Genomic DNA, 14181 nt, shown 5'->3' with positions numbered 1-14181 from the left:
AATGACATTGTGAGAAGGTCTCTGGTAACGCCAGCTAAAACCAGAAGGAGCAGGCTGCTCTCTGCCAGCTTGGTGCGATGAGCTGCTTGTTCTCAGCCATTTTGAGGCATCATTTTTGCTCAGTCAATTCCAACCCCTTCTTCCCACAAGAGATTTGGAAAATTTTGAACGTACGCAGGAAAAAGAATGAAAAGGCCTCTCAGCTTTTCTAGGTAGCATGTGTTTCCTACTTCCTACCACCCTACAGCACTAAGAGGTACAAACTTAAATGCTATTAAAATAATAATGGAAGATGACACTTTCACGTTCTCTCAGTTTTCAAATCCAGAGTTCAAGAAAATTTTCAAAGATTTGAGATGTGAAGAACCTTGTAATGCTGTCCTAGTCGCAGGTTTGCAGCAGGCTCCCGGAAAGAGCACCTAAATTGTGTGCAGAAAGCCATCACCATTGAGGGCTGATAAAAGGTCAAATGTGTTAATTAAATATTTGCTCATCTCTGGAGTCAAAGGGGCAGATTCTGGGATGGAGGGAAGAAAAAATCGGTGTCTCTGCGTGACGCAGGGCAGCTGTCGTTAGAGGCTGAGCTGTTTCTCTGGTGTTCTAGGCAATAAGCCACCATTGTGGCTATTTCTGCCTCTGTCTCTGGGAAGATTCAGTTACCGTGGCGCAGGGCGGCCCCTTGGCAATTCCTGTAGTAAGTGTGATGTGAGGCGATGGGTAAAGCCGGGCAGCGCCGTGGCTCCTGCAGACGGGGCCTTGCTCTTAGCTGTGCACAGGCATTTTTTAAATTTTTTTTTTGCAGGCTGTTGGCGGGGGAGCGCCGTTCCTAATTTTAATTCTTGTAAAACCAGGCCTGAGGGACAGCGCGGCGTTGGCCAGAGCTGGCTGTGGTGGCAGGAAAGCCGGGGGCCGCGCCGGCGCTGAGCGCGATCCAGCCTGTGCAGCCCCCACTGCTCCCCGCGGAGGTGCGGTGTCGGGGGGCGGCAGGCTGGGAAGGGGGAGCCGGAGTCGGAGGGAGCCGTGCTTTCCGGAGAAGGGCCGTCCCGTGTTGCAGATGACAAAAGGTAGTGCTAAAAAAGTGTAAGCAAAGAAGTGAGCACGGCTCGGTGTGTGTGCACGCAAGGCGGGACCTGCCAGCGCTTCGCTTGGCTCTGGCTGTGCCTGCCGATTCCTGGAGGGCGGAAAAGCGGCTATTTTATGTGTCCCGAACCAAATTGGATTAAAACCAGGCAATGCAGCAAGTGACACAAGCAGCTTAATCTGAACCTTGTTACACTGAGATAGCCAAGAGCACCCCAGTGGGATTTCATTTAGTTCTCCTTTTCGGTTTGCAAGGAGACGTGGCAAGATTTTCTGCTAATGTAGATTAGCAGATTTTTCTACCAAGGCAGTAAATTCCTTTACAGACCTGGCTTTCTGCTGGTTTATCAGGGAGAGAGAATGTGAGGAAAAGGAGTTCAGGGAGAGGGGGTAACAGAGGAACGAGCAAGCAGAAACTAGTTTTCTGATAGGTTTGAATTACATCGAATACCAGAACTAGTAAATGCGAAAGAACAGATTTTGCTGCCAAGAGAGGGAGGGAGAAAGGGGCAGGGTCTCCCCTGCTGGGATGCGCTTTCAACTTTCTATTAGCGAATCTTCAGTAAAGGCTTTTCCCAGCTAAAATGTGAATTAGTTGAGTGCTCAGACACCCTTTGAGTCTCGCCGCATCCCTAAACGTTGCCAAGTTGCCTGTGAAATCGAGCAGAGGGGGGTCGCAGCACCTTGGCAGCCGGGCTGCCCCTCCGCCGAGCTGCTGGTGTCCCCTGCCAGCACTCTCAGCCTGCAAAGTCAAGCACGTTGGTGTGAACAGCCTCTGTCACTTAAGATAACAAGATTCATCGTTTATTTGCGTTTGAGATAGTTAAAGATATTTAGAGATGCTGCTGAGAAAGCAGAAATGTTGCTCTTATCCTGTCTCTTGCAAAATAGTGCCTCTAAGTAGCAAAAATATAGGGCATAGTTCCCCAAACTCCTCTAAAATGCTTATCTAATCCTTGGGACAAACTTAGCAGGTAACAAGCCCTGTCCAGCCTGTGCTGGTCAAGAGAAATAAATGTCTCAAACTAATTTCAGTGATTATCCCATCCTGTGAAGCGTAATAATTTGAGGGTCCAGGGGGTTTAGTCTCGCATCAAATCCAATTTGGTGCTTCCGCTAGCAGCAGAGGTTGAGCCCCCGTGCTTCAGACGGCGTCAAGCTGGGAGCAGCACCGAGTGCTTGGGGAGGCAGAAGTGGGATTGGGAAAGAATTGTGGAGGTTAGAGGAAGGTTGGAAAATGGCCCTTTTTTTTTTTTGTAAAGGTAGGTGCTAACTGCAACACAGAGCTGCATAAATACGGGGGGAGCAACAGGCTCTGCAGTAACGACCTGGGGCTTCCGATGCTTCGTGAAGCAAAGACGTGTCAACAGCATCACTCGTTTGTGAAAAACACAAATGTCACGTCGGGCTGGATGAAGAGTTGTGTGTAAGAGGCACGAAGCTCCCCTTGTGCTTGACGCTCCCAAGGTTATAGCTAGAATATTTTCTCCTGTTTGTCCACAGCTTCCTCGGGAGCTAAATACTGCCGTGGCCTCGTGGTTATTTCCTAACACGGATGAGCAACGGTGCTGCAGGACTCTGACCTACTAGAAAAGCTGAAACAAAGTGGGGCTGAACCTGTGCATGTTGTGCAAATAAAACACAAAATACCAGGTTAGTGTTGCTGCCTTGGCCATCAAGAAAAAGTGCTGAATGGTAGCGGTAACGAATCACCCGCCTAGCTTCTCTGCAGCAGTATGTGTTTGTGGAGATGATCATCAGCTGGGAAAGGCAGCACTGACGTTTTGGGGGACCCATAGTGTTGGAGGGAGGCAGCTGAGCCAGTCTCATGCAAGGGAGCGGGCCTCAGCGTGCTGTGTGGAGGCTGAGCCGAGATTCGGAGCGGTGCCCGTGGCCGCCTGGGAGCGAGCGGTCTGTATCCCATTAAAAATTGGAGCAGCTCCTCTGCATGGACGAAGGAAGAGCTTTTCTTCTTCCCGAAGTGGTGAGCTGGAGGGCAAGGATGCTGCTGGGAAGGAGCGAGAGGCGTCCCAGCAGCTCAGCTCACCCCTGTCTCTGTCTGCAAAGCTGGGGGCCATATAAATGCGTTTTATTGCTTGAAGCGGTTAAGACTTAAATGTGCTGCCCGCTACAAAAGCAGATGTCTGCAAGCACTTAATGCAGCACCCAAAGCCTTGCTGGTAAAATGCTTAAAATGTGGCAATAAGGGAATTTCCACCAAGCCTGTGCCGAGGGAGAGGGGCTGCAGTTGCCATGAGCCGCCGGGGTTATTGCACGGTCAGAGATGATGTCACTATGCACAAAGAAATACCTCTTCCTTGTTTAACTTGCTGTGAGGACAGGGGGAGCGTAGGGCTCTTTTTATGAAACGCTTACTTGATGGCGGATTGCGCAGGATGGTAAAATCCAAGGTTGGGAAGAGGTTTCCCTTGAGCACAGGATGCTCAGCAGAAGGATGTGGGTTGCTCGTCAAAAAAAGGAGTCTCCGGAGAGTTCCCAAGGGTGTGGGAAGGAGAAAGGAGCATAACCCAGCTTCGCTGCTGCCCTCCGTCCTTGTCCTGCGATGGATGGAGGAGCAGAGCCAGCTCTCGCGCTGGGAGAGCTCTTCAAATAACTTCCACTAAGCCAAACGGGCTGCCAAGCATGGGCTGGATTTTGCTGGCTTTTGTTTTTAAGTGCTCCCAGCTGCGCGGCCCCTGGGTGCCAGCACGAAGCCACTTCCCCAAGCATTGTGTCCCAGCGTGACACTCGAATGCAAAAAGCGTGGGGACTTTGCCAGCTGCCCCCCTTCCCTCTTCTGCCCTCGTCTCCACCTGGACGAGGCGGCTGCAGGTTGGTGGCCGTGGTGGCCTCCAGCTCGCTCACGGTGCTCTGGTAGCTCCTGCTGTGGGTGAGACGGCTGGTGGCATCCCCAAAAGAAGGGCTTTGCCCAGGCAGGATGAGGCAGCCTGGGGCGGGAAGGGAGCAGCCCTGCAGCTCTGCTTCACCCCAGCTTGCCGAGCCAGGGCAGACCCGTGGAGTGCCCTGGCATCCAGGCAAAAGCTTTTGACTTTGGACCAATGCCGGCTTGCGCTGGGAAAACTGCTCCTGGAGTCAGCTAGGCAGAGGAATTGAGATGGGGTTCTCCCCGTCCCCCATTTCCATCTGCCATTGGAAGCAAAGCTGAGATTTTGGGGCAAACCCATCCCAGGAGGGTGCTGTGAGCTGGCCTGGTGAGATCCTGCTGCTGGGAGACTCTAAGGGTACCTGAAAAGCTGTGGTTGCTGAGCTGGTGGCAGACCTGTGTCCCACCCCTGCCGTTGACCCAAGAGACAGACAGATTTTTTTTTTTACTGCTGCCAGGTGGAGGGGGCTGCAGCGTTACCAAAAGGCTGCTCTGACAGGGGCTGCATGGTTGCAGACACTGCTTTTAAATGATCCGTCACCAAATTCAGCATCCAGCTCCCGCTTATTGCCCTCGGAGGAACTTGTAGATCCCATCTACAATGGGATGAGCCATTGTAGATCCTGCTTTGGGGACAAGATCATGCCTTGTGAGCGCCCGTTTCTCTCCATCCCCATGAAGAAAGCCTGTATAGAGCCACAATCGAGCGTGACATGCCCAATCCTAGCCCTGAAACAGCGGGCCCTGCACTGAAAGGATAGGAGGTACAGCCAACCCACCAAACCCTAAAATGGGCAGTCTTGTGGCACCCCCAAAATGTGATTTTTCTGCCCTTGTTCGGCTGCCTGCTCCCTGGGGGTACCCCAGGGCTTGGCCACCCCAGTACAGGTAGTAGTGGGATTTCTCCCATCCCCTCCTGCCAGCCTGGGCGTCCTGCCCCAGGAGGGGCCATGGGTGCACCCATGCAGAAGATCACCCCAGCTGATAACTCAGCACCCGGCGGGGGGGGAACGCCAGCACGAAGGTCATCTGTGCCATCTCTGGGACGATGCAACCTTTAATTGCATGATCCCATGCTGCTTTGTTAATGTGAGCCCTTGCCCACGAGCATCCTGGCTGGCTGGCAGTCACTATTCAATATTTTGTGTTTTTTTCCAATATTTTATTCAAGTTTTTTGAGCAGCTATTCAATATTTTTTCTTCATCGTTCTATAGGGGCCCCTTAGGTTTTCTTTGCCCTGCTCTGAGCACCATTTCCTCATGGTCTGTCCTACGCCATCCATCATCATCGGGGCAGCCAAGAGCTTCTCAGGCTTTTCACGACTCTCCCCAATGCCCCTCTGAGGAGAACGGCACTGCGAGCTCCATTTCACGGGTGGGAACTGACAGATTTTGGGCAAGAACTGGCCACAACTTCTGGATACCTGCGGTGGGAGGCGCGGGGCTGGGCTGCCTTCCCAGAGATGTGACTGCGCGGGGGGCACGGCTCCTCGCGTCCCCTGCCACCAGCGCCAGCTCAGCAGTCTGGCAACCACCACCCTGAGTGGCTGACGGGCTGTGGGGGCCACCGTGGGGCTGTGAAGGCGGCCGGGGGCCCGCGAGGGCCGTTGAAGACTGTAATGGCGGTCGGGGGCCATGATGGCGCCGGGGACTGTGATGGCGCCTCGCCCTCGTGAGGCGACGACGGGCGGGGCGGAGCCATGGGGCGCGCTGGGGGCGGGACCAGAGCAAGCCACGCCCTCCCCCGCCCGAAAGGGGCGTGGGCCATTGAGAGGGGCGCGGCGCCGTGACGTCAGCCGGCGCGCTGATTTGCATACGGCGTGCGTGCCGCTGGGTGGGCGGGCGGTCGCGCCGGAGGTGGCGGATCCAAGATGGCGCCGTGCGGACGTGTCCGGAGCCGCTGCCCGGGCCCGGCGCTCCTCCTGCTCCTGGCGCTGGCGGCGCGGCCGCCGGCGGCGGCAGGCGGCCCTCCTCCCCCGGGCCCCGTCGCTGGTGTCGGCCTGCCCGCAGCGGGGCAGGTGGCGGGGCCGGGCGCAGCGGGCCCGCGGGGTCCCCGCGGCGGCGGCGGCTCGGGCAGCGGGTGGAAGCTGTCGGAGGAGGCGGTGTGCCGGGAGGACGTGGTGCGGCTCTGCTCCAAGCACAGCTGGGCCAACAACCTCGCCGTCCTCGAGTGCCTGCAGGACGTCCGCGAGGTGAGGGCCGGGCGCCGCGCCGGGCCGGGCCTACCCGCGGCGGCGAACAAAGAGCGGGGCTCCGCGCCTCCCGCCGCCCGCGCCCCTCAGCCCCGCCGCCGCTCCTCAGCGGAGCGAGCGCGGCCCGGCCCGCCCTTCCTTATTTACCTCATGATTTTTGTTTTAAAAAGCGGGGGTTTGCGTGCAGGCCGGCGCCGGCCGCGCTTCCCGCGCCGCTGTGGAGCTTCGTGTGGGGGCGACGGGCCGGCTCGGGGAGCCGCCTGCGGGGGTGACGGTGAGGGCAGGGGGGGCCCCGGGGGAAGGAGCCCCTCTCCTGCCGGCACCCCTCTTTACTTGCACCTCCCTACCACCCTGGCAGCGCCCTCCGGGGAGGGAGAGGGCTCGGCGGGATGGCTTTGTTTTGGCTTCGGTGCCTTACGGGGTTATTCGCTTTCGGAGGTCTGGGGAGAGTCCTGCCCGCGTAGTGCTGAGGAAAGGTGCCCGGCTGGTAGCAGCGGTGACCTGAGAAGGTTGGTTTTTTTTTTTTTCAGGTTCAGATTCCCCCCTTCGCGTAGAGCTCGGCCGCAGAGGCGGTTGGTTTCCAGTGCTTGCTTGTGCTTGTATTAAACTAGGTAGTTTTTTTAGACCTGGCTTAGTTTACGCGGGGAGGTCGGCTGGGCAATCTGTGTTGTTCCCAAACAGCTGTCGTTTTTTCTTCCAACTCAAGAAAAAAACTGAGTTGCCACCTCAGAGTCAGCCCCATCTTTTCATTCATTCCTTGGTGGTTCTTGCTCACTTTGAAGAAGCCTTTGGGGGAAGGGGCTTTGGTGAGCTGTTTTGGTGTTGAGGGCTGTTTAGTTCTTGGCTTCTCTGCTGTGAGGTCCAGGAATGTCAGGCTGGGTCAGTTTTAATGGTGTTTTATGAAGTGGAAACGCAGTTAGGAAAAACCCGTGCTCGTTTCTCATCTGCTGTTGCAGAGACAGCAGATGGCAGTGACTTAATGGTTACTCTCATCAAGGGGAGTCTTGAACCAATAACTGTCAGTGATTACTTCCTGGCTTAAAATCCAAAAATAATTTCGATTTTTTTTTTATCTAACTTCATGTTTTAATTTTGGACAGGTAGTTTAGTAAGACACTCATAGCAGACTTTTTAAATGAGTCCTGATGCAACATCTGTCAAAATTATAAAATGCTCTGATATTTGCTTTATGACTAACTTGTACCTTGGTGTTTCTTCCACCTGTCTGGGACCTTTTGGACCCCCTGTTAGGGAGGCACCATCTCTGAGACAATCGCAGAAGCTGCGTTTGCAGGCGGTGGCTCACGAGCTACCAGCATGCCAAAAAGGCAAGCTCTTGTTGTTCCTTTCTTTACAGTTGTGTGGCCCCTCCCTTCTCTTTTCGTGGTTCCAGTGCTTATTGGTTTTCTGCCGTTTTAGTGAGGTGGGCCTTTTTATCGTCTAGTTTAGCAGCTTTCTGCTGGAATAGTTTTGTCATTTTACTGAGTTAAACACAGAGGGGGGTGAGTCAGGGCTAGGGTGCAGGGGTGTGCGGGGAGAAGCAAAAGATGAAGGGATGCTTCGCATCACGCTTTATTTTCAGCAAGTACAAGCCCTTACGTTGGTTCTGCATATCTCATGAGAACTCCACTGTCTTTTGAATGTTATGTGTTGCCTGTGGTTTTCCTTTTCCCCTTTCAAAGCCTGCCTTGATGTCAGTAGTTTGTTGGCTGTTGGCCTTGTCTAGCTGTAATGTTGTCTGATATCCAGTGCTGAAGGTGAATCTTTTCCTGGGGTGACATCCCAGGCATCGATAGGACGTCTTGGGGTTGTTTTGGATCGAGTTTTCTCTCCGAAGGTGCCCATCTGCAGCCTTGTCCTTATTTGTCTGTCAGCCTGTAAAGAGCACTGTCAGCTGGTCTTAGACTTAACAGTTCGCCCGCTGTAACGCAGATGTGATGGGCTGTATCCTGATGTAAAAATGACTTCCCAGAGTGCTGCTCTGGGAAATGAATTAAAATAACTGACTTTTGTGTGTCCCTACTGTTCAACTCTTGATATTTAGACTTCGAGTAAAAGTCATGAGTTGTAAACATTGGGTGACACATTGGGTGATAGTGAACGGGGTCAGATGTTGTCTCAGACGTTTCCTTTGCATTGGAGGTGGCAGCAGAGGAAATAGTTGACATACTAGCTGTTACTGTTGTTGATTAACTTTTCATTTTGACTCTGGAGCATCTGACAGCTTGTTTGGACAATACCAGAAAAGTGACAATTACATTTTAAAATGGGTGGGGAACTAGTCTAAGTGATACAAACCCATTTTAAAAAAGTCGGGCTATAGTAAATAGAAGATTGGGGGGAGTTGCTGTGTGTGTGATAGTGACAGTGAGGGTACTATTTGGACACTGCTTTGCTACAGGTAGCAGGTAAGATTTTTAGATGCAATTAGGCTGCAGAAGCAGCCTTTTTTTCATAGGTGTTTAAGATGATCTTACTTTCCTTATAAGAAACGTTCCTCTAAAGTGGAGAAACTTTCAGTTTGAAACTGGGAGCATTACTGTTAAGATTATCCATTGACTTTTCTTCTTAGTGTGATACAGTAAAGCTAGGACACTTTTAAATTTGAATAACCAGGGGAGACAACTACTTGAAACCTTCCTTTTGAGTCCATAAAGTATAGAGAAAAGAAAAGATGTGTTTTGTTAGCCAGTGTGAATGCGATCACGTTATTTTGGTATGTGCTGTTTTGTTACCGTGGATGTCTTTAAACTAAGTCCTCCCTTGCGTTTGCTGGGTAGTTCTCCTGAATCTAAAGAAACAGGAGTGTTGAGTCTGTGGTTGACTGGTACAGGAACTTAGCTTGTAGGGTGAACGTTGAGAGAAGCTGTTTAATACAAATATTCAGTAAAGAATAGTTTGAAACAAAGCAAGCACTTTAAAAAAAACCCCACCCAAAACCCCAAATCATAAATTTTAAAGTTCTGGTTTTGAGAGGTTACTTGTAGACTGTCGATTTAAAGTATTATCAACACAGATATTTAAGCACTGCGTATTTTTAGAATTCTTTTTTAAAAAAATCAGATCACCAGATTGATACCAAATACTTTACCACTGATTTTCTACCACGTCAATGAAATGTTTAATTGACGTAGTGCAGAGTCTGCTTCTGCAGGTGCAGAACTCTTCTGCATTTCAGGTTGTTCAACTGTTTGAAAGATGGAAATCAAGGGACAATCATGCTTTTCTGGTTTCCTTTCGTAGTAGAAGAATGGGAAGGATGCTGCTTAATTGGAGGAGGTAGTGGTCGGAGCTAGTCAGCTTAAACATCTTTGACTATAATCAGAAAATAGAATAAAACGCCTGTTTTGGTGCATTTGCCAGAAGAATTTCCTTCCAGTTAAAATTATTTGTGCACTGGCTATGTTACTGTTTTGAGTCACTTAAATTTTGTCATCAACGTTTTAATTGTTACCCAAATAACTTTATGTCAAGATATAAAAAGAGTAGAACGGGGTGGCATATACTTCTGTTTTTCAAAAATGTGTTTTAAAGTGCTTTTTTCTGAAACTACTCTGGTTGCTAGCCTGTTTCTTGAGAGACTTCGGAGCTTGTGTTTCACTCAACATAGACTGCAGCCTTTAAGCCCTTTTTTTATGGGCTGCCTATTAAGCTAATTTTCATGGTGGTTATAGTATAAATAAATCCGTGAAGTATTCATATATTTGCTAGGTAAAATTTTTTGCGTGATTAATGCTGATTTGCATTTAAAGCATGACTGAATTGTTGAATTTGAGGTAGGAAACCTTAGCAGGTATGAAATCTTAACTAGTGTAGCTCTCTTACCTGGCTTATTAGTGGAGCATAATTTTACTGTTAAAACATACCTTAGAGATGATTAATCAGTGAATTAACTTGATGTCATAATTGTTGAGCTTTACTTGCATTGCGCTCGTAAAGATTATGTAATATTTAAAGCATTATATCCATCTACATAACGCTAATGCATTACAGGCTAAACAATTTTTGTAAGATCAAAGGGTCGTGGTTAAGTTGGGATTAGAGATCAAAGTTTTGGCCTCCCGCTACTTTCTTCATCCTGAATGGTTCCGTTTGTTTGGTAGCACCTTTATGGCAGGGACAGCATAATTGAGTCTGAATGCTCTGCTTTCTGGAAAAAATAAGGCTCTCTTAATGTTGAGGATTGGGTTAAGAACAAAACAAGTTAATCTTAAAGGTGTGTATTTTAAGCGTAGTATTTTTCCTGTAATTTCAGATGCACAGTCAGTGTAAAAGGCCAGAAAATTCATTTGATGTGACTTACAGACCAGGAAGCATGTAACATTTGACAGGTTGGGAACTGACGTGTTTCTTCCATATAAATGTTTTATTCTTCATTCTGTATGTACCTGAGCTCCTTAAGTGATCTGATAAAAGAGTGCCAGTGAAATTACCTAAGTTTTAAAATTATAGATGGAGAAGAGAAACCAGACGGTAACGCGTGCTTGGAGTCTTCATCTCTTTCAGTAATACTGTAGTTGTAGGAAAAGTCGGGTGTGCTCAATCCCTGTGCTTGTTCTCTAGTCTTTCTACTTTCTTGGTAAAGGGATTGGAAATGTGAAGGCTTTCCTGAAGCTTTTTGGTTGCATTGAGGTGGATAAGTGTGATCTGTCACGGTAGCTCAATTCCCCCCCCTCCTTTTATCTCTGTAATTTGTTGAGTTGAAGGGCGAAGGTTTTGTTTTGACTCAACATGTGACATCATCTCATATTTGACCACGTACTTGTGTTGTTTCCGTCTCTCACAGCTTTGCCATGCACAAGTGGAGGCTGGCATTTAAAGTACCTTTTTTGAGACGTCTGGGCTGTGGCAGCAAATGACTGTCCAGAGTTGTAAGTTATTGAAGGCTGTGGATTAAACACAGCAGGGGGGTGGGATAGTTTTTAGGAAATGCAAATAGTGAAGACACTGTTTACTGAGTTGGCCATCTCCTTTAGTGCTTACAGTTTGGTTTTGTCTCACAAAACCTCCAGGCATTCTCCTTGACTTTCAGGTGAGCTGTTTTGAATGGGAACTACCTGTTTCTCGGGGTGGTAAGTACGTAGTTGTGGGATGGAGGCTGTTCTGATTCTCTAATCATTACTATTGCAAAGGAGTAGGCAGTTAGTATTCCGGTGATGCTCTTACAGTGCCTACAGCATTATCATCTGGTTCAGATATCAACACGCAAAGGGATTTTTTTTTTTTAAAGGCAAGGATCAGAGTGTAAGCCTTGCCAAGGGCTTTGCTTACACTCTCCCTTTTTTCTAAGGGATATTGACCTGGTGATGATTTAAAGCCACCTGTGCAGGGCACGGGAGTTTAAGACCTCTTACATCCCTAAGAAAAAAAAAAAAGGAGAATTCTTACCCGTAGTTGAAGTTGAGCTAACTTAAAGTAAAAATATCTTGCAATTTTAAGAGGTTGAGTTAATTATTGGGCTGTAACTGGATGCTAGACTCTGTAGGAGTTCAAGCCTGTGCATCTGTATTAGAAACGTCCAGATACTATTCTGTCTCAAACTGAATTTAACAAAGAATTTACAGTGGCTTGTGCCAGATGCAAATTAATTTGAATGGTTAGGACTGGTCCCGCCTGCTTCTAAAATTCATGAAATCGAAGATGGGTCAAAAGTCAATGGAAGGGAATGGTTGGACTTAGGCGGAAGGGATTGAGACGATTAAGTTTTGAAAAAAATATATGAGCAACAACAAAAGAAAATGATGGAGACAAGACTGGAACATTCTCTGAAGCTGCTTCTCCTGAGGCTTGGCTTCTTAGATGAGATTAGCCATATTTTTGTTCTGAAGTTCTTGTTTTTTCGTGTGTTCAGATAGTGTAAGCCCAATTTCCTCCTGTCTTTTGTAGTCAAGTCTTAAAGTAAAATTCTAAATACACTTTAAAAGTCTGATTTGTGTTTGGGTTACTTACTTTGGCATCAGCCTTTGGCTTCATCTCAGGATGTAGCAATATTTAAAAGTACCCTTTTCATCTTACTAAAGCCATGTGTAAGCTGACTAGAGGGTGAGAGGGTCTCTCTCCTGCTCGGTCCTGGACTTACTGTCTTGCGAATAGAGCATTAAGCACAGGTTCTTGGTTCTCCACATCCTTAGCAATCTTAAGTCACTGCACTTCTGCTTATCCGAGAGAGTTATTTTTGCGGGTTTCTTGAGGAGTGGTTTTTTTTTTTTTTTAGTTTTGTGCTGTTCTTGGCAGGCTGATACTTGCGGTAGCTGGTTATGCATCAGTTTGGCCTGGGATGTTTGACTTAATAAAAGGGATTATCTTACAAGTCTGCTTCCTCTAGTGAGCTGGCGCTGCTGGCCTGCTGCAGCTCTGAATACCGAGGAGAAAAGGAACAGAAATACAAGGGGAGAAGTAAAGCTTGATGCAGGCTGTGCAGTCTGAGCTTGGCTCAGGATGAATTGAGAAAGCTGCGTTATACAGAGGTCCGGTTACGGGGAGGTGATTTACTGAGCCAAAAAGCTGGATGGATTGAAAAGCAAAGGCTTGGTCAGTTGTGACAGCAGGCAGGTACAGCTGGATTGTGTTTTCCCCGCTTGCGTCCTCTCCTCCCTCATGCTGGAGGAAAGGAGATCTCTAGCTCTGGTGCTGCTTTGGGTTGTCATGGTTGGAACGGAATGATTTGAGGAAAGATTATTCTGGGCAAATTATGTGCTGTTTTTATTTTCTAGTATAGAGACAATGTCTAGTGTAGCTTTCCTGCATGCGAGCACCACTTTCTCGGTGAACTGTGCTTGTGTTGGCCTTTGGAAACTGTACGCTTACTTTTGAAAAAGCTTTGCAGTTGTTCTTCCTAATAATAAACCCCAAAGAATTGGATGAATAAAAGGTCTAGGTAATTGCCTTTTTATTTGAAATCTTGCCTCAAAATAGTTTTTTTGATCTTCTGACTAATTTAGTTTTAAGGTCTGTGAAGTTGGTTGCTATGGCACTGAAAAATTTCAGTTCTGTTAGCTGATCAGCTTTTGTCATCATGCGATACTTTCATTTTCTGGATGTTCAGTTTATCAGTATCCATAGCAGTGTGTTAGGTGAGGAGCAGAGATCCTCGCTTGCCCAGGTACCAGCTTGTACCATAATTGCAACCTCTCTTCATCAAGACAGTAGATAAAAACCCATACTGTTCCTCTCCTGAGCAGAGGTGGCATTCATAAAAGCTGTGTCCTGGCACGCTGGTGTCTGAACGTCCACAGCTCTGATATGAGGAATTTCCTTTCGTGGTTAGAGAGGTGTCTGTTTTCTCCACGCTGTCTTTTTGGGGGTGTAGTGCCTGAGTTTATTTTATTTTTTTTCTTTGGATAAGTGTATCTTGTAGCTCTTATAGCTTTGTGAGCTTAGATTTCATGTGTTTGCATTAGAGTGCATTACTTGGTTGTAATGTCTAAAATTTTGCCTTAACTCAAACCGTACTTTTGATGTCTTTATTATTGTCAGTGCTGTGGCTTAAGACTAATGGTACACATCTAATTATCTCTTTTGCTAGGTAACAACTTAGGGACAAATGAGCATTAATCATGCAGGACAGGAATGTTTATTTGCTGCGTTTGTTATTACTTGCATCTTTGCCTGAAACAATGCATAAGAACTGCTGAGGCGACAAAAAGGTAATATTTAATGTAATAAGTATTCATGGTTTCTCTACATGCCTGAAGTATTTTACTTTTTTGCAGTTAGTGGTAGAACTGTGTGCTCTTCTGTGAAAAACTTCTTGTAGTTTCCTTATTTGATTCTCAGGAGTTTTGAGTCTCTCCTAGAGAATGCAGTTGGTTATGTTGATATAAGTAACAGGATAGGTCAATAACAAATAGCTATTCCAGCCCTGCTATGCGAAATCATTCAGTGCTGTCTTTTGTTTAAAAAATAATGTCTAGCTTAACCTGGTGGCAAGTTTGCTGTCTGGATCTCTTGAATCGTAATAGATTCAAGAATCTCACCAGCCATCATCATGCTCAGTAGTTTGCTAATTGAGACTTTCTTTTCTAG

The 14181-nt window shown here is 47.9% G+C and overlaps 1 protein-coding gene across 2 annotated transcripts in view; it reads left to right on the top strand.

The window, feature by feature from the left end:
- The first annotated feature begins 5807 nt into the window (after positions 1 to 5807).
- GLG1 (golgi glycoprotein 1) overlaps positions 5808 to 14181 on the top strand; it is an 81903-nt gene continuing 73529 nt past the window's right edge. For both annotated transcript variants that reach the window (XM_075160956.1, XM_075160957.1), the window contains exon 1: positions 5808 to 6156. In XM_075160956.1, coding sequence (XP_075017057.1) covers positions 5836 to 6156 — 321 coding nt within the window. In that variant the 5' untranslated portion in view covers positions 5808 to 5835. The remainder of the gene's footprint in view (positions 6157 to 14181) is intronic.

This window comes from Calonectris borealis, chromosome 12, assembly GCF_964195595.1.
Source record: "Calonectris borealis chromosome 12, bCalBor7.hap1.2, whole genome shotgun sequence".
In the NCBI taxonomy this organism is placed as follows: Eukaryota; Metazoa; Chordata; class Aves; order Procellariiformes; family Procellariidae; genus Calonectris; species Calonectris borealis.
This window is presented reverse-complemented; position numbering and strand designations above follow the sequence as displayed.